The 20657-nt window shown below is 52.5% G+C and overlaps 1 protein-coding gene across 5 annotated transcripts in view; it reads right to left on the bottom strand.

Annotated features, from left to right (window-relative positions):
* Nucleotides 1-16911: 16911 nt before the first annotated feature.
* The window catches only part of CAMSAP1 (calmodulin regulated spectrin associated protein 1), a 103064-nt gene continuing 99318 nt past the window's right edge, over nucleotides 16912-20657 (bottom strand). For all 5 annotated transcript variants that reach the window (XM_050759709.1, XM_050759708.1, XM_050759710.1 and 2 more), the window contains one exon: nucleotides 16912-20051. In XM_050759709.1, the coding sequence (XP_050615666.1) occupies nucleotides 19749-20051 (303 nt within the window). In that variant the 3' untranslated portion in view covers nucleotides 16912-19748. The remainder of the gene's footprint in view (nucleotides 20052-20657) is intronic.

Genomic DNA, 20657 nt, shown 5'->3' on the forward strand with positions numbered 1-20657 from the left:
CCCTTACTCCTGGCCTGCCTGGAACCCTCCTGCTCAGAAGGTGCCCACTAGCCCTCCGTGGGGGACAGAGCCAGATATGGGTGGTCAGGAAGAGGCTGTGTGGATTCAGGGGGCCAGAAAGTCCCAGGACCTTGATGGAGTGGCAGGGGTTGATGTTGGGCTAGAGTGGCCAGAGGCTGTCCCAGCAGGGCTGGGGTCTATCAGGTTCCCGGGATCCAACCAGCGGGCACGCCCTGCCCTGCAGTCACCCTGCAGCAGGCAGGTCCAAGCCTGCCTCACCTAGGCGGCTTCTCGTGTCACCCACACCCTGGCCCCCAGGCAACAGCGGCTGCACAGCCCCTGCAGGGAGGAGACGGGAGAGAAAAGCCAGCCTAGCAGCTGGGATGGGAGGGCCACAGCTCCAGTGGTGGCGGGGGAAGCTGTAGCCCCTGGAACCCCACACTGGGAAGAGCTGGCCTCTAGGAGGCACCATGGGGGAGTCACATGACTTGCTGGGGATTGACTTGCGATGTGGACGGTGTTCCTGGAGTCCCTTGTGGCCACTCCACCACCGGGAGGCCGGGAGGCCTCTTGGCCTTTGAGCCTCTCTCCACAGGTGAGTGGAGTCCCCCAAAGAGGGCTGGGGGCTTGCTGCCCAGGTGGGGCTGGGTGGGCACTTTGGGCCTCGGAGAACATCAGTGGTCCGTTCCCTCCCGCACGTCGGCGGCAAGTGGCAGCATGTTCATAATCTCCAGTAGCGAGGCCACTTCAGGTCCAGCCTTGGACATCTGAGGAGGAGGCGGGCAGTCCCTGCTCCTTCACTAACCGCAGAGGATGTCAGGCCCGTGGCCCCCTGCTCTGCCCGGAGCTCATGCGGGCAGCCACGGACACAGGTGGCACCCAGCGCCCAGCGGCCTGTGAATCCTCCCGTGGGCAAGGCTGGGAGCCAGGGGCTGGAACCAGGCAGGTCCATGACTGTGAGATGCCAGCTGCCAGCCCAATAAAAGCTGCCTGAAGCATCTGGAACCTTCTGTGCTCTCCTTGGCCTCCATGTTCTTCATCCCCGGGTTTAGGGAGTACCTGGGGTACCTCTCTGCTTGTCCCGAGCCCACTCACCAACAGCCCCGGCTGGCACAGTCAGACATCAGGAAGGTGGGTCCCTGCTCCCCCAGCCATCCTCGTCCACCATCACTTCTCCCAGCCTCATGTCCGGCTGACCCATCAAAGGTCCCCCTGCAAAGCCTACAGCAAGTGAAGCAGGATCTGAGCAAAGGTTGAGGAACTGAATTCCCTAAGTCATCACTGCCTAGAATGAGCTAAAAGAATTTGTTTTAATGCTTTACGGTAGAATTATTTGAAACACACAAAATTAGTGAGAAACCTGCTATTTTCCTTATTCCTTTTGTTTGTTTGTTTTAATTTTCCTTATTCCTCATCCATCTAACAAAAACCTGTTTGGGCAGGGCGCGGTGTCTCATGCCTATAATCCCAGCACTTTGGGAGGCCAAGGCAGGTGGACTGCTTGAGCCCAGGAGTTTAAGATCAGCATGGGCAGCCGGGCGCGGTGGCTCACGCCTGTAATCCCAGCACTTTGGGAGGCTGAGGCCGGCGGATCACGAGGTCAGGAAATCGAGACCATCCTGGCTAACATGGTGAAACCCTGTCTCTACTAAAAATACAAAAAAAATTAGCCGAGCATGGTGGCAGGCGCCTGTAGTCCCAGCTACTCGGGAGGCTGAGGCAGGAGAATGGCATGAACCTGGGAAGCAGAGCTTGCAGTGAGCCAAGGTTGCACCACTGCACTCCAGCCTGGGCGACAGAGTACGGCTCCATCTCAAAAAAAAAAAAAAAAAAAGATCAGCGTGGGCAACATGACAAAGCCCTGACTCTATCAAAAAATACAAAAAAAGATAAATAAATTAGCTAGACGTGGTGGCATGTGCATATAGCCCTAGGTACCCAGGAGGCTGAGGAAGGAGGATCACCTGAGCCGGGGAGGCTGAGGCTGCAGTGAGCTGAGACTGCACCACTGCACTCCAGCCTGGGCGGCAGAGTGAGACCCTGTCTCAAACAAAAAAAGAAAAAGAAAAAGAGAAGAAAACTGCTCAAAATCAGAATACTAACAGTGTATTGGGTGACTCTCACTTATGGGTGAGTAAAATGTAAGAGCAACATTAAAAGGGACAGGCGACAGGAAGCCGGGGTCATCAGTTACAAGTTACCATGTGACCTGAGAAGCAACACAGTGTAACTTACAGGTGGATTTGGATTAGCTGCAAACTCTACAGCAACCACTAAAATATATATACTTATTTTTGTTTTTTTTCTCTATCTGAAAGTGTAATTGATATGCTACAAAAGAAAGGACTATGGAATCATATAAAATGCTTAACTGAAACCAGAGAAAGCAGAGAACAAAGGGAGATAGAAACTAAGACCAAGGGCAACAAATAGGAAAACAGTTACTAATGTGGCAGATGTTAATCCCACGAAACCCATTATCACATTACATGGCAATGCATTGGTCTAAATATACCAATTAAAAGACAGAGACTGGCCAGGCACGGTGGCTCACACCTGTAATCCCAGCACTTTGGGAGGCCGAGACAGGCAGATCACCTAAGGTCAGGAGTTTCGAGACCAGCCTGGCCAACATGGTGAAACCCAACTCTACTAAAAATACAAAAATTAGCTGGGCGTGGTGGCGGGCACCAGTAATCCCAGCTACTCGGGAGGCCGAGGCACAAGAATCACTTGAACCTGGGAGGAGAAGGCTGCAGTGAGCCGAGATCGTGCCACCGCGCTCCAGCCTGGGCGACAGAGCAAGACTTCGTCTCAAAAAAAAAAAAAAAAAGATGGAGGCTGATAGTGGATTTGTTAAGTCCCCAAGTTATGGAGAGTCACATGACCAGCACATCAGCCCAGCTTCAGCAGTCCTCAGCCCTGTCCTCCTCCACCTCGCGCACACACCTCAGGCCTGGATGTGTGTCCAGGCTGGAGGGCTTTAAAGAGACCCCTCGGTGGCCCATGGTTTTACAGCAGGCAGTGTGGCCAGCCAGCTCCCCGCAGCCCCAGCTCCTGGAGGGCCCCTGGGGACAGGAAGGTGTCCCGCTCAGCAAACAGATGCTCTCTGTTGGAGAGGTCCAACCTGGTCAGGTGCGCAGGCTGCCAAAGGCACCCACGGCAGGTGGCACAGCTGGTTGGAAGCCAGGAAGAGCTCCTCCAGGCAGGTACCTGCTGGAAAGTGCCAGGTGACAGGTGGGTGATGCACTTGCCTGAGGGCGCATGTACCTCATTTGGTGGGAAAACTGAGGCACGGCCCCTTCATGGCCATGCCGCCTGCCAGGTATCCAGGCATTGCCTACCATGATCAGCCCCTGCAGTGACCCCAGGTCCCAGAAAGCTGCCGTCTCCGCCCCACAGCTGCCTGGATGGTTGTGTGTGAGGGCCAGGCTCCAGAGGCCCCCACCTTGCCTGCGTGGAAGGTCCACTGCGTGTGAGGAGCACTGAGGCACGGCCACTGCAGAGCAAGGGCTTCTCTGTGAGCAGAGGAGTCAGGCAGGACGGAGGACAGAGGACGCTCAGAGAGCAGCCGGCCCAGCCCCTCCACTTGCCCTGGCATTCCTGAAAGCAAGCTGCAGGGGGGCCACAGGGCACCAGGGGCAGTCCCACGGAGCCACCAACTCACACACTCTGTCTACTGCTGTGACTCCCAGCCCGCCCCAGAGGACAGCAGCCAGGAGCCCTCCTGACCCCCGAGGAGCCCAGATCCCCGGGGGACTGACAGAGGCTTGGCCTCCTGTCTGCTGAGCACCGCCAAGCCTCAGCCCCAACGGCGGAGCTCTGCACTCTCCCAGGATGCCAGCTCCCATCCAGCTGTTCCTGGGCCGCTGCCCTCAGCTCAGCCCGCCCTCTGGCACCACCTCCACACATGAGCTCACGCTCTCTTTCTCTTCCCCTCTGAGTAGCTGAGCTTCTCCAGCCTTCCCCACGTGCCGTCCTCTCTTCCTCACCCCACTCCCAGCACCCCCCAAAACGCACCCTGAGTCAGGCTGACTCCTGGCCACTGAACCCGAAGGGTGCTGCTGGTTCTCACCTCACGTGACCTCCACGGGACACTCACCCCACCCGCCCTCCACAGAGTCTGTCTTGGCGCTCCTGACTGTCCTCACGCGGCCCCAGACTACTGAGGTTTGCCGGTGCTGACCCGTCTACCAGCCCCTCCAGAAGTCCAGCCCCACTCAAGCCTGGAAACCCATCAGCCCACTCCACACTCCAAGTGGCTGTCCTGGGGGCACCTCCACTCCCCGTGTCCAAGCCGATCCGTCTGTCACACCCTCGAGACCCCATGTCCTCCTCAGTGTCCCCCACCCACACCCTGAGGCCACCCGCTGTGTCTCACACAGGCACTAGGGGGTGCCTCTGCCCTCTGTTCTCTGCTCCCCAAGCAGCCTCTGCCCTCCCCGGTATTGCCCCAGCCGGGAAACCCACCCCTTCCTGTGCCTTGGGCCCTTTGTCTGTTCTCTGTAACCAGAGCTGACCTTCATCTACCCTGCCACTGTCTAAAATCCTGGGGTGCATGACGATACAGTCCTAAACTCTGAGAGTGGCTGTGAGTTCCTCCTGGGGTGGGCCCTGGGGCCTTGGCCACAGCCCCTGGCACCCAGGATGTTCATCAAAGACACTGATGGCTGCTTGGGACCAGGCTTTCTTTCAGGCATGTGTCAAACATGGCCACCGCTGGAAGGCCCTGGGAACAGCCTGACCCTGGCCATGCTCCAATCTACATCCCCACAGGACCTGTCCAGGGCAGGCCCTGCCCCCTCCCTCAGTTCTTTGCTGCAGCAAAACCAGCCCTGCAGAGCACTGCGTGCTGCAGGCAGGACAGGTTTGCAGGAAGCAGCCCATGGTGGCACCTCCACACACCAAAACACCAGCTCTGCGCCACAGTCTCCAGTACCACCTGCCCGGGCAGCGTGCATTGTCCCCACCTCCCACTGCCCTCCACCCACCCTGCTCGGGCCCTGCTGGGTGGTGGACAAGCTTGCCCGGTCTCAACCTCTTCTGAGGCTGTGCCTCCTCCTCCCTGAGGACACCCTCCTGCCTCCTCCTGCCCCCCTGGGGCCCGCACGCTCCAGTGCCTCGCCTCTAACTTCCATCCTTAAGTCGTGAGCCGCACCTCCTCTCTCCACCACCCCTCCATAGTGCCACAGCCTCAGGGTCACATCTCTGTACTATCCATGAACTGCAACGCCCCCCAAATGCCGTGAATTAATGCAAGCCACCCTGGCTGGGACCCCTGTCTCTAACCCTGCATCACACCCAAGAGCATGCCCAGCCCTATTCCAGAACAAGTGAATGAATGAATGAGTGAATTAATGAGTGAATTAATGAGTAAATGAGTGAATGAGTGAATGAATGAATGAGTAAATGAGTGAATGAATGAGTGAATTAATGAATGAATGAGCAGAAGGACAAGTGAATGAACAGATAAGTGAGTGGAGGAGTGGGTGAGTGTGTGGTCATTCTGCTCAAAATACAAAGTTCCAAAGGCCAGATGGCAGCTTGTGGCCAGGGTCCTTGACAGTGTGGCCCGGATTACTCCTTACAGTCTGGTCCTCCATCCCCCACCACCACCTCCCAGCCTGAGAAGGCCACCACTCTAGTAACAGAACAGTGAGCAGCAGGCACTGGCCGTGATTCCCAAGCCACCTGCCTGCGGCCACCTCCCTTGGGTAGCAGCTGCCGTGGTCCTGCTCAGTCCACCATCATGTTGTCACATGACCAACCGGCCCAGACTTCCACAGATGGTGCTTGCACTTGAGGAACAAGATGTCAGTAGGACTCGCGGGTCACTTAGCCCAGAAGGCATACCCACTGCCCTGACCATCAGTCCTGGGACCTCCCATTCCTGCATCCTTCCACAATCAAACACCTGCCCAGACCAGCTCCTCTGACCTCCTGTGTCCCACAGCAATGGAGGCAGAGGATGAGAAGTCACAGACAGGCGGCACCCACACAGAAGCTGGGCCCTCGGGGAGAATGCCCAGTCACTTCCAGCCACCCACTCAGCTTCCACTTGCTGCTTAGTCCATCCACGGCTCTCCCTCCCTGCGCGTGTCAGTAGCAAAGCCTCACTTTACCACACAGTCCTACTGTCCCATCCCCTCACTTCCCCCACGACCTTTATCCCTCTGAGCACTCGCAGGGGATTCACTCTGCCTGGTCCTGGCAGCTCAGTTCTCCTAAGGTTCACGCAGGAGGCCCCTGAATGGTCATCACCCCAGGACATGGCCCCAGGGACCTCGGGTCAGCTCAGTTCTCCATTTCTCGCTCATAGTTCTCAGGAACGACTGCAGCCTGTGCTGCGAGTGCCACATCCTCAGATGGGAGGGGCTGGCTGGACAGTCCCCCTGGAAGCAGGACATCCTTCCAGGCTTTAGCCCAGTGAATAACATCACCCTGGGGCATAAAACCCAGGGCGGCTGCTTTTGGGGGCCGTTCAGCTGCAGTGTAAGTGGGGCACACACAGAGGAGACTCCGTCCTCCTCAGGCAGTTTCCCTGGGCCTGGGGGACAGGCTTGTGGTGAATCTGAGGCTTCTGTTGCCCTTTGCTGCCTGTCTATGGTCATACGCCTGTTCATGCAGCTTCTGTGTGTTGGGGGGCGGTGTTCTGTCTCACCACAATCAGACTAGTTGGTAATCAACACACAGCAAACCTGTTTTGCAATCGCCACCATACAGATGAGCAAACAAGGTACAGACAGATCTGTCACTGGGCCGGTGTCTAGCTGCAGAGGGAACCGACATTCAGTCCACGCTCACCACCTGCCGTGACCCAGTGGGCCCTCCGCTGTCACCCTGCCAGGAGCCCCTCAGGAGCCTGAGCTCCTCAGCATCGCATGCTCCTTGGCTTCTGCAAAGACTTCTTCATCACCTCCCAACCAACCCCGGTCAATTCTTTGGGTCTGGAAAAGGTCCTGCCCAGTCCACCTGCCTGACCTTCCTCCACCAGCCTGCAAAGCTCAGACACACCGGGCTGCGTGCTCAGCGCCGCATGTCCAGCCCACAGCACCTCACTCCACGGGTGCTTCCAGTACACACTTAGGGATGACCAGGAGAAACGCAGACTTGCCATGTGCTGCGGACCCAGGGAAGTGATGTCCCAAGTCCTGGGGAAGTGAGGCAAGGGCACTGGCCTTTGTGACTCCTTCCATCTCTAGAAATCACATTATAAAATTATTAAAATGACTGACAAGAGTCGCCGGCACCCACTTCATTATTTTGCTTCGTGACTAACATAGGCAACTCTATTCCTTGGATGGCTTTCAAATATTTCACTTTTTATTTGAGGCTAGGTTTAGCTCTGTCGCCCAGACGGAAGTGCAGTGGTGGAGTCACAGCTCCCTACAGCCTCAACCTGCTGGGCTTGAAAGATCCTTTTACCTCAGCCTCCCGAATAGCTGGGACGACAGGTTAAGTGCCACCAAGCCCGGCTAATTTTTGTATTTTTGGTACAGATGTGGTTTCACCATGTTGCCCAGACTGGTCTCCGATTCCTGGGCTCAAGCAATCCTCCCACCTCAGTCTCTCAAAGTGCTGGGATTACAGGTCGAATATTTCATAATAAAAAACAGAAATCCCCCGAGGTCCACCTACCTTTGGCAATGTAGCTCTCCAAGCAGGGGACGTGCTGCCTACACGCGACCTCAACGGTGTCCCTCAAAACCACAGGTGGACGTCCTATCCCTGGTGACGTCTGTTATGGGCCGAACGGTGTGCCCCAAACCCACAGGTGGACGTCCATTCCCTGAGGATGTCAGAATGTGATTGTCTTTGGAGACAGGGCCTTTAAAGAGATAATTAAGTTAAAAAGAGGCCACCGGAGTGGACCCTAATCCAATCTGACTGGTGTCCTTATAAGAAGAAGAAATTAGGCCGGGCGCGGTGGCTCACGCCTGTAATCCCAACACTTTGGGAGGCCGAGGCGGGTGAATCACGAGGTCAGGAGATCGAGACCATCCTGGCTAACACGGTGAAACCCCGTCTCTACTAAAAATACAAAAAATTAGCCGGGCGTGGTGGCGGGCGCCTGTAGTCCCAGCTACTCGGGAGGCTGAAGCAGGAGAATGGCGTGAACCTGGGGGACGGAGCTTGCAGTGAGCCAAGATCGAGCCACTGCACTCCAGCCTGGGCGACACAGCCAGACTCCGTCTCAAAAACAAACAAACAAACAAAAGAGCAAAAAAACTATTAGACCTCTACGGGAAAAATTATCAAGCTTCAAGAGTTAAATAATGAAGCCGCACCAAGTTCACGGATCAAGGACCCAATACGATAAAGATGTCAAATCTCTCTAACTTCAAGGCAATCCCAAACCAAATCTTAATTACTCAGGGTCGGGGAGGGGAGGCTGGAGGTAGAACCTGACATGCCAAGGGCCAAGAATATCCAAAACACTCCTAGTGGAAGCAGCTGGTTTACCAGAGAGCGAGTCTCATTATCAAGCGACAGGTATCCGGACCCTGCCTGTGTGTTGCACAGATAGACGAGTAGACTGATCTGCTTCCTGTTGCTCCTGTGACAAACGTAGTTGACTTCAAACACCACAAACTTAACAGCTCTGTAGACCAGGAGTCCAACAAACAGCTGAGTTGAGATCCAGGTTATCAGCAGAGCTTCCAGCTTTCTGGAGACTCTCCAGAGAATCTAGAAGCCTTTCCAGCTTCTAGAGGGCATCTGCATTCCTTGGCTCACAGCCCCTCCCTCCATCTGGAAAACCAGCAATCTGCAGCTCTGTGCTTTCTTCCGTGCGCCCAGTCTTGCTCTGTCCTCTGCACCCGTCCCACACTTGAGACACCCTTGTGATGACACGGGACTCCCCTAACAGTCTAGGCTGATCTCCCATCTCAAAGATCATCTATTAGCAACCTGAATTCCATCTTCAACTTTTTTTTTTTTTTTTTTTTGAGATGGAGTCTCGCTCTGTCGCCCAGGCTGGAGTGCAGTGGCCGGATCTCAGCTCACTGCAAGCTCCGCCTCCCGGGTTCACGCCATTCTCCTGCCTCAACCTCCCGAGTAGCTGGGACTACAGGCGCCCGCCACCTCGCCCGGCTAGTTTTTTGTATTTTTTAGTAGAGATGGGGTTTCACCGTGTTAGCTAGGATGGTCTCGATCTCCTGACCTCATGATCCGCCCGTCTCGGCCTCCCAAAGTGCTGGGATTACAGGCTTGAGCCACTGCGCCCGGCCCATCTTCAACTTTGATTCCCCTTCCCTGTGTAACAAAACACCCAGAGGTCAGAATATGGACATCTCTGAGGGTGCAGGGAGAGCACTGCTCTGCTCACCAGAGACCAATGGACTTGAAGTATGGAAACAAAGCCACAGCAAAACTGGCACTGTCAAACAGTGGAGGAGGGATGGCGTATCCAAGAAGTGGCTCTGGGATCATTAGATACCCTCATAGAAAACAAATTATATGGACCGTCCACCTCATTCACAAGCCCGATAAAAGCCAAATCCAGGTGCGTAATAATAGGCTGAAATACAAAACCCAAAGGAAAAAAGAAAAAGGTTTAGAAGGTAGTTTCAAAAATACCTTCATGACTCCACGGTAGGGAAAGAATTACTTTTTTTCTTCTTCTCTGACAGGCAGTCTCAATCTGTCGCCGAGGCTGGAGTGCAGTGGCACTGTGTCAGCTCACTGCAAGCTCCGTCTCCTGGGTTCAAGCAATTCTCCTGCCTCAACCTCCTGAGTAGCTGGGATTACAGGCGCCCACCACCACGCCCGGCTAGTTTTTATATTTTTAGTAGTGATGAGGTTTCACCACGTTGACCAGGCTGGTGGTCTTGAACTCCTGACCTCAGATGATCCACCTGCCTCGGCCTCCCAAAGTGCTGGGATTACAAGCGTGAGCCACTGCACCCGGCCTAGATTTCTTTTTTTTTTTTTTCTTTGAGACAGAGTCTTGCTCTGTTGCCCAGGCTGGAGTGCAGTAGCATGATCTCAGCTCACTGCAAGCTCCGCCTCCCGGGTTCACGCCATTCTCCTGCCTCAGCCTCCCAAGTAGCTGGGACTACAGGTGCCCGCCACCACGCCTGGCTAAGTTTTCATATTTTTAGTAAAGATGGGGTTTCACCGTGTTAGCCAGGATGGTCTCGATCTCCTGACCTCGTGATCTGCCCGCCTCGGCCTCCAAAAGTCCTGGGATTACAGGCGTGAGCCACCGCGCCCGGCCTAGATTTCTTTTTTTTTTTTTTTTTTTTTTTTTTTTTTTTGAGACGGAGTCTCACTCTGTCGCCCAGGCTGGAGTGCAGTGGCCGGATCTCAGCTCACTGCAAGCTCCGCCTCCCGGGTTCACGCCATTCTCCGGCCTCAGCCTCCCGAGTAGCTGGGACTACAGGTGCCCGCCACCTCGCCCGGCTAGTTTTTTGTATTTCTTAATAGAGACGGGGTTTCACCGTGTTAGCCAGGATGGTTTCGATCTCCTGACCTCGTGATCCGCCCGTCTCGGCCTCCCAAAGTGCTGGGATTACAGGCTTGAGCCACCGCGCCCGGCCCAGATTTCTTAAACTCTAATAAGAACACTGACAATCTGGCCACATAATCTTAAAAACTTCTGTGTATCGCCAACAAAAAAAATTGAAGAGCCACAGAATAGAAGATACTTATACCTTCTGTATATTGTTTTTCAGAAATTTATCTTCTGTAAATTAATTAGGAAAAGATGACTCAGGAGAAAACCAGGCAAAAAGCTTGTACAGACGTTTCACAGGAGGAAACTCCATGACCATAAAAAGATGTAAATAGGCTCAACTTCTGTTGCCATCAAGAAACTGCCAATCGGCCGGGCACAGTGGCTCATGCCTGTAATCTCAGCACTTTGGGAGGCCGAGGTGGGTGGATCACCAGGTCAGGAGTTTGAGGTCAGAGCCCAACCAACATGGAGAAACCCCGTCTCTACTTAAAAATACAAAAATTAGCTGGGCATGGTGGCGGGCACCTGTAATCCCAGCTACTCAGGAGGCTGAGGCAGGAGAATCGCTTGAACCCAGGAAGCAGAGGTTTCGGTGAGCCGAGATTGCACCACTGCACTCCAGCCTGGGTGACGGAGCGAGACTTCGTCTTTAAAAAAAAAAAAAAAAAATGCCAAGACACTGGGCAGCGCGTGGTGCGTCTCAAACGCCAACACCACATAGAGGAGCCCCAGCTTGGCACGTCCGCTGCTCACAAAAGGAGAGGTGCCCTGTCATCTTGATCGCTGAAAGAAGTTCTACGAATCAATAGGGAAAAAAGCCCACCCAATTAAAGCAACCTCATTAAAAGTGGGCCAAGGAAATGAATGGAAATCTCCTAGAAGCAGCAGCGTATTAGGCCCATCCCTATTTGAAAAAACAAGTCAACCTCCCCAGTGCCCGGACCTCCCAGTGCCCGGGAAAGGAACAGACAAAGCAGTGACAACCCACACCACACCCACCAGTCCAGGAAAGTCCAATCCTGGGGCCCCGAGAATCCCACACGAGCCCAGTGCATCCCAGCCCCCAGCCAGCACTCCCAGGACCTGGGCTCAGGGCTGGAGACAGGCTTGGCAGAGCAGTGGCGGTGCCAGGAGGGGCCTGGGACAGGGCACGCTCTGGGCAGATCCTCCCCCACCTGCCGAGACCCAAGCGCGTCCAGGCTTGCTTCATGAGCCATGCGGGGAGGACCCCGAGTCATCCTCAGGCCCTGGACTCCACCCCAGCTGGGCAAACAGCTCCTCTCCTCCTTCCACTTTCTCAAATGGCCACTCCCATGAGCTCCACTGAGGCCCAGACGTACACCCCCACCGGTGCTGTACACACTTCAACATCTTTGAAAGCAGAGCGTCTTAACATCAACAGCGTGGCATAGTTTCATGGGCAGCATTTCTTTCCTGGTGACACAAAATCATGATGCATCTTAAAATAAAGGACATCTTAGATTCCGTGAAATATGAAGTTGTCACTGGACGCTGCTATCCTCATCTGCCTGTGCACTGGCCGGCCCGTAAGCTCCAGGAGGGCAGGGCTGGTAAGCACTGGTGCAGGTGCATCTGCTCACGCGGTGACGCCGGCGTGGGGTGCACGGTGTGGAGAGGGGTGTAGCCACTCAGAGAGTCTGGAGACACCAACAGCCACGTGCTGTGGAGAAGGGGCAGGGCAGCTTTTTGTTCTGTTCTCTCCTGTGCACTTCCGAACTGTTGGCACAGCTGATACTTTCAAGGAAAGCATATATATATATATCTCAAGGGCTGTGTATGCAATCAATTCACTTCCAGTGCAGGGCAAGGATATTAACTCCGAAGGAGAGACTGCAGCCCAGAGCTTCCTGCAGGGCACCCACCTGGGTGTGTTCCGGGAACAAAAGAGGCGCCAGCGCCCACCACAGCCCCAGCCAGGCTTGTGGGAAACCCCCCTCGCCCCTTGCCTCGCACTTCAGAACGAGGCCTTTCCTTTGTACCGTAAATCTCCGAGGCTGACATGCTACTTCTGTAGGGCTTCTAAAACAAGATCTACATGACCAGTTTTTATTTGAAAGCACAGAAGTCGGGCCTGCAGCTTCTCAGTAAATAGAGGAAAACCCATTTGCTTCTGAATTCTCAGACAAAAAAGAAGATGCAGACCGGGCTTGGTGGCTCACGCCTGTAATCCCAGCATTTTGGGAGGCCGAGATGGGCGGATCACCTGAGGTCAGGAGTTCGAGACCGGCCTGGCCAACATGGTGAAACCCTGTCTCTACCAAAAATACAGAACTCAGTCAGGTGTGCTGGCGCGTGCCTGTAGTCATAGCTACTCGGGAGGCTGAGGCAGGAGAATCACTTGAACCTGGGAGGCGGAGGTTGTAGTGAGCTGAGATCGCGCCACTGCACTCCAGCCTGGGCGACAGAGTGAGAGTCCATCTCAAAAAGAAAAAAAACAAAAAGCAGATCCATCTTCAAAACAATAAATGAACCCTCTACCACCCACTTGCCAGCTGGGTCCACACCTTGCCCAAATGCTCTGCAGGGAGGGCGTGGCTGGTGCTGTCTCTAAGGGACGGAGTATGGGGAGGTGATCCTCAGACTAACCGCCAATCGTCTGCTGTCGCCCCCTCCCAGCACCAGGTCAATGTCTGCACACTCACAAGACTGCTCCACCCACAACAGGCTCCCGGGGACGAGGTGCCAAACACAAGAGTGTGTTCACAGGCAGCGTTTGTGACACGGCTGCTCTGCAGGAACTGCCAGCCTGGCACACTGTGGGCTCTGCCCTGTGTACCCCGTTCCTCGCTTGACGTAGCTCCTGTGCCTGCAACCCCCCCCCGCCCCCCCCCCCCCCCCCCAAACACACACACTCCGCCCAAGCCTCCTCCTGAGGAAGTCAGTGGGAGGCTGACTGGAACAGCCCTCTCCAGTGTGCCCAGCCCAGGACTAGGACTCAACCACGAGGCTCAGGGTGCCACCGCCTCACCCCATGTCTGGCCTGCTGTGTGTACCGGAGCCCTCCAGAGGGCGCTCCTGAGCCACTGGGCACTGAGCGGGCACGCAGCCCACGGGCCCTCACTGCTCCTGGAAGGCAGGGCTTAGGCCGGGAGCCCCACGGTCTCCACCGTTCAGACACAGTCTTTGCACCAAAGGACTTGAAGTTTTGCAGCTTAGTTTAAAAACCCGATTTGTAGCCAAAATAGTCACATAAGTGGTGATCTCATTTCTTTTCTTTCCCTAACAGATAGGCCCACAGTTATTAAGGCTAATTTTATCTGACTACTCCGTGGCTACCATTCCTCCCTGAAAAATGTTCCCCCTTCCCTTGAGAACATGGTGGCATTCTTACAGCAAGCGGGCTTCCAGGCAGAGCCTCCACCAAGACCCGGGCCCAGGGCGGCATCCTCACCACGCACTGACTGTCCTGTGTGCCGGCCACTGGCACTCACCCAGCACCTGCAGGGAGGATGGCCCGGCCTCTGCCCACTGGCCCACGGCTGCTCTCTGACCCGAACTGCAAAGCTCAGGGTGGTCGCACCCTCCCCTTCGCCTTCCGCGGCCGCCACCACCACATCACCACATCCTGTGGGCTGCACGGGACGCTGATGTACACAACACAGGCTTCCTCTGTTGGAGGAGCGAGGGCGGTGTCGCTGACCTCACCCCAACAGGAGGCTTCACTGGCCTTTACCAACACCTCCTGGTGCAGCCACCACGATCTAAGAGCCAAGCACGGCCCACCAAGGAAAAGGCCCCGCTGTGCTGCCTGCGGATGTGCATGGGTGGGTCCCCGCGTCCCTCACCTGGCTGTGTGCCACCTGGGGCTACACTGTCCACCTCTGGCCCTTGAAGACTGTCATGGAAGAACGACAGCAAAAGTCATCCTCAAGGAAAATAAACATCAAATGCCCAGGTCTGCAACCGGCAGGTCTGCTCCAGGACCGAGCGTGCAGCCAGCCAGCAGTCGGGAGTGTCTTCCCCAGGAATGACAATGCTTGTGCCCCAGCAAGTTGATTTCCTGGGATGAGGAAACACTACCCAAGAAACAACGCAGCGACCTGCAAGCTGAATGAGAGTCCGACCTGAAGAAACATACACAGAAATAATGTCAATAATGGAACAGAAACCCGCGTGCCCACCAGAGGCCCAACACTCTGCCTCCACAGCACCTCCAAGGGGCCACAGGGACTGTCCAGCTTGCAGTCAACCTTGCCAGGCCGACTTGTACTGGCAGTCAAATGTCTACTAAAACAGTGCAAAGATATGTATCGAGAAATATAATTTAGGAGCCAGATGTTACAGGGGGGAACTTTGGTGACAAATATTGGGAACCACTGATTTTAAAACCAGAACACGTACTTTGCCAAAAGTTTATTGGGCTGGATGCTGGGAATCTGCTTTTCTCTAAGTATGTTCTACTTTATAAACTTTGAAAGAATAAGGATTGCATTGTAATGAAAACAAAAATTTACCACCTGGCATAAAAAGAAAAAAAAAAAAAAAAGGTCTCCTGGAAAAAATGGAAATTAGAGAGATTTATCAGCTCAACTAACAAATCAGTTTTTAAAAAACCCAAGATGCATTTATTTATTTTTGAGACGGAGTCTCACTCTGTCACCCAGGCTGGAGTGTAGTGGCGCGATCTCAGCTCACTGCAAGCTCCGTCTCCCAGGTTCAAGCGATTCTCCTGCCGCTGGGACCACAGGCGCCCGCCACCGCACTCGGCTAATTTTTGTATTTTTAATGGAGATGGGGTTTCACCCTTTTGGCCAGGCTGGTCTCAAACTCCTGACCTGTCAGGTAATCTTCCCACCTCAGCCTCCCAAAGTGCTGGGATTACAGACGTGGGCCACCACACCTGGCCTGAAAAAACTCAAGACTTTAAATGCCCGTCCTGAAGCGTCAGCACCCCATGGTGCACACCGACGCAGGCCCAGGGGCTGCCTGGGGAAGACATAAAGCAAGCACCCACTGGGGTCCTCTGGGCCCAACTCCAACAGCTGATGCCTCTGCCAGCACGCCCATCGTACAGGAGTCTCCGTCCATCCAAACCCACCTTGTTATTAATCATTTCAACTATAAAGCAAACTTTTCATGATAGCATAAAACTAGAAGGATGTGTGTCATTCTTGCCACAATGAGAGAGAAAGGACATGAGATCTCCAACTGGGAGTAAGCAAGATGGGTGCCACGTGGGCTTTTCTCGACCTTGCCCTGTGGCAGCAACATGGATCCTGCAAGCATCATCCCTGTGTGCCCCCGACAGCATGTCTGGAGCCCCGTTAGTGGCAAGCCACACTCAGAGCAGGATCATCATCCTCCTGAAGGCTGTGTGCACAGATGAAGCCAACACGCTATGCACATCTGAATGGCAGGCCGCACCCTGAATCTCAGGCTGTCAGAGCTAAAGTATCTTAGTTTGCAGTTCGGGAGCATCATTTACCAGATGAAAAAAGAGAGCTACTGAGAAGCGGCTCCAAGGCCAAACTGGTTAGTTGCTGACCATCATCGTGATACTAGCGTAGAAATTCATTTGTATGGGAAATGTGGTTTAATACTTTTGAACCAGAAGCAACCCAAATTTTTCATTGCAAATAAATGTTCTACCCTGAAACAAATCACTCAGCAATTCATTCACAAGTTTTGTGCCTGGGCTTGTCTACGTGGAGTCTGCTAATCTATTCCTTTCCCCTGTCATTCATTCCCATTATATGTTGCTTTGGCAAAGTATTGCTACATGAGAAGTAACTGGGAAAATTTAACTTGCTCTTTCTAAAGGAGAAAGAACAAAACGAGGCATCTGCAAACAGCTTGCAAGTGGAGATCACCCCTCTTCTAGATGGTGGAGGGACGAGGGCACTCACTTCCACAGCTGAAATTTACTTTCCTAGTTCATAATCCTGAAAAACGGCACGAGGAGGAAGGAGAGGAACTTGCCATCTGTACGGCGAGATGCTCCCCGGAGTCCAAGTTTCTTACAAGAGCAAGTTCGGCTCTCTGAAACCTCTAACAAACCCCACAGCCTGGGCCTTCAAATGTGATAAATTGTAGCAAATGGAGACTGTGAATGACAGAGTATCCTACATGGCTCCGCTGGTGACGTCCGAATCCGCTGGTGACGTCCGAATCCCCTGGACTGTCCTTAAAAATACACCTCCACCTTCCACACCAGAAAAAACTCTAGACAACAGCAAGGCACCCACTCAAGCCCTATAAGAAAAGGCAGGTGTGAAAGTCAGAGATGCAGTCCTGGGTGTGTCTGCTTCCCAGTAACACAGACAGACTTGACCAAAACAATGATGGAGAGATACAGCTACTGTCCTTTTCAAAAACATTCCCAGAAAAGGTGAAACGCAACTGCTGTAGAGATGCCCGTTGGCACTTCTCACAAGTCAAATCCCACTGCACAAAATAAATCACAATCAATTGTAAAACATTCTCCAAGTTGATGAATTTTTAACAGAAAATTTTATTTCAATAAATATTTTGCCCTCCAAGTGACAACTACAATTTCAGGGAGGTAAAAGTATAACCTAGAAGTAATTTAGAATATTCCACTTTTCAATTTTGCCTGAGTGAAGAATACAGTTTGGGCCTGAAGTCTGCTGAGAGACTGCACCGCAGTGACACGCGTAGAAAGTCAAAAGGACACATGGAAACCAGTGCGTTTGGTGCACGCACACAGCCATGTGCATGCACACGTGTGGGTAGAACGTATCTGCACATACACGTGTAAAATAATAGGACTCACACAAGTTTCATTTCTCTTTCAACCCTTCTGGGCTCCCAGAATTCTAGCACACCAAGGATTTACACATAAACTTCGTCATACATTGAATCATTTGGTTTACACTTTCTTTACAAAGTGGTATCCTAAATGGGTAGAGCAGCTTGTCTGAAATAACAAGGTTAGAATTCCGAGAGGCAAGGAAAGATGTGCAAGCTTTCCGCTGAAAGACATTTGCAACGAGACACAAATACCACTGCAGAGGCTTTGAAAATGGCGGACATTGATAACAGAGCTATCGGTCAGTGTTACCAACTGCAAAATCATGACTTTACCGCCACCCAAGCCAGAAAGGCCCAAAAGCACCACCACGAAAATTAATCCTGTGTCCGAACCTTTTCAAGACAAATGAAAAGGGTTGCTGTGTCCAAGCATGAAGAATGCAGGGATGTTTCTGTCAACCATTAGGCAAACTATGGCCTGGGGACTTGGGACATCAGGAATGTCCGTGCCATGTTGGTGCTTACTCACAACAAACAGTGAAAAATCCTACATGCTCAAGGACAAGTTTCAGGATGTTCCACAGACTGACTCATTCCATGGAGAAAATCCAGAATTGACTCAGAAGTCCCATGGGAATGCAATTTTCCAGCTCTATGACAGACATTTTCTAGCTCTTCCTTAAAAATAATCCAATTCCACTGACTTCAATAGGGCCATGGGGAAAAAAAAAAAAAAAAAAAAAAAAAAACCACAACGTGAAACTCCTATAAAGCAAGGAGTTGGTGTCGCCTGGTCAGAGAAATGAGCCACAGCAACCTCACACATACGATTCAATGTAAAGCAAATTAGTTCATCACTTTATTACATCTTAGTGCTTTCTTAAAATAAATACGGTAATATCATATCAAACATACAGTGAGAAATAAAGCCCACGTGTGAAAGTATGGTAACAGAAAGCTCACTCAGGATGTGTAACTCAGCACTTGAGAAATCATACAGCCTTTAGTTCCCTATTTACAGGACAGAGAGCGGCTGTGTTGAACACGATATATACAAAATCGCAAGAGACCGTCCTTTTCTTCAAAGGACTGAGGAAAGGGGAATAAGACCTGTAATTCCTTCTAGCCTTCTGTACCACGTTCCCGCCTTCCTTATGTACACGACTCACGTTTCTTATCTAAAATTATGTAACAGTTACACTTGTCTCTTAACTTTTTCTCCCTATTGATCTTTAATTTTTTCTGCAGTTCGAGATAGATTCAAGTAACACTCCCAAGAAAATATGTGCAAAACTAATGTTAGTGGCTCCAGAATCTTCCGGCAGCTGGTCAGTCGCTGCAGTGTCTGGCAGCTGTGGCTGGCACGCACCTGCTCCCAGCAATGTCCGCTCCGCAGAAGCATCAACACCATTGGGACCAAGGCAGAAAGCACCCAAAGCCATCCACTTACTTGGAGTTCTGAAATAACTGCAAATAACCACTTGTTTTCAAATAGGCAACAAAACAAAACTATCCATCTACACGGAAAAGAGCATGCTCCTCTGAGAGCACACAGCGCTTCCAGATGCAGAATCCAGACAGGACAAGCCGTGACCTAACAAAACCACTAAAGGGACTGTCAGCTTAAGTGCATCACCTTATGGGACAAACATGCTCAGAATGAAAAATATTCTACTTCACCAAAATCTGTCTTTATTACAGTGAACAAATCATTAGAGTACTATCCGAAACTTAATTAACGATGGCTGCAGTTGGCTCGGCTTGCCCACTTTAAATGAAGCAAACATCAGCTCCTAGTGCCATTCCCCATCCTCATGACTGTGTGCCAGAAATAATCATCTTCACATTTGTAAACGTTATTTTAGCAGAAGACAGACTTTGCAGATTTCAGTGCTTTTAGTGAACTGGTATTTTCAGTAAACTTTTTCTGAGCAGCAAGGGATAAGAATTTTTTTTCAGAAATCTTAGAATTGAATATAAATGTTGGCAGTAGACACAATCAATAAGTATCATACAATTTCTCAAATGAAAAAGATTTCCCATTATGAATTCCTTTGCTATAGACATTCAAACACCCCAAGCCAAGATTGAGCCTCAGTCCTACAGTCACATGAGATTACAGCTGGCCAACATGAGGGTGTCAGGCAATGTGCAAGGGGGTGAGGTGAGAAGCGAGAAAGCAAAGTGGATCGCATCTAATCTATGCTGAAGGAGAACTTCAAGTAAGGGAGCTCCGTGGCCTGGGACCTCGCTGTGAACACCCTCCTCCGGGAGCCTCAGTGGTCAGTGGTGGCCACAGCAGTGCGAGCCACTGCAAAGGCGGCATCTACTCCCCCATCCTCGCCCTGCCTGGCGTCCTCTGCGTGAGATGAGCGCTGAGAGAAGGGTTTTCTTCTGTTGTCTAGAAACGTCTTTGCAAAAGGTCTGTGACTTTGCACACTTCGTACCCAAATAGATGAAAACAATAAATAAGGACCCCGTGGCACCCTCTGGATGCCAGCCACGAGGGCGTCATTTACGAGTCTGGGTCACCCTTCGGACACCGGCTGCACCGGGGTCATTTACGAGTCTGGCCCTTCTTTGGCACTGCGGGCCGCTTGGGCTGCCACAGGTGGTTGTGGATTGTGAGTGCATCCACACTGACAGACATGGTTTTGGCTGGGATCAAGTTAAACTGTTTTCGGTCTGAGCTGTATTTATACAGCTTGTCGATCATTTTCTTGGTGATGTTCTTTGGCCCCGTGCCAGTGAGTTTGTAGATTTCCTCAGTGTCAGGATAGTAGCAGTAAAGTGCCCTGAACTGGCAGCCAGCATCACGAAACAGTATGATGTAGTGATTGGCGTCACACTTCTCCAGCTCCTGTGTGGAGAGAGAAAAGAGAAAGAGACAAACACTTCAAGGCCACTCCAATCGCCATGAGTTAGGCTCCCACAGCCGCTCAACTGGCACTGCTCCGTGGGAAGCTCCCCCACCTGTCACCTACAGCCTGCCTGTTGTACACAATTATGGCAGACCCGTCCTAGAGCATTACGTGCCACTGAGACTTGACTTAAGAAGTCTAGGCAAGCAAGCGGAAAAAATGCTTTTTTTTTTTTTTTTTTTTTTTTTTTGAGACGGAGTCTCACGCTGTTGCCCAGGCTGGAGTGCAGTGGCGCGATCTCGGCTCACTGCAAGCTCCGCCTCCCGGGTTCCCGCCATTCTCCTGCCTCAGCCTCCTGAGTAGCTGGGACTACAGGCGCCCGCCACCGCGCCCGGCTAATTTTTTGTATTTTTAGTAGAGACGGGGTTTCACTGTGGTCTCGATCTCCTGACCTTGTGATCCGCCCGCCTCGGCCTCCCAAAGTGCTGGGATTACAGGCTTGAGCCACCGCGCCCGGCCGGAAAAAATGCTTTTACAATTAAGTGGAAAAGTCTATGAAAAGATGCTCATCATTAGCCACCAGAGAAATGCCAGTCAGAAAGAGA

The sequence above is a fragment of the Macaca thibetana genome, chromosome 15 (genome assembly GCF_024542745.1).
Source record: "Macaca thibetana thibetana isolate TM-01 chromosome 15, ASM2454274v1, whole genome shotgun sequence".
NCBI lineage: Eukaryota > Metazoa > Chordata > Mammalia > Primates > Cercopithecidae > Macaca > Macaca thibetana.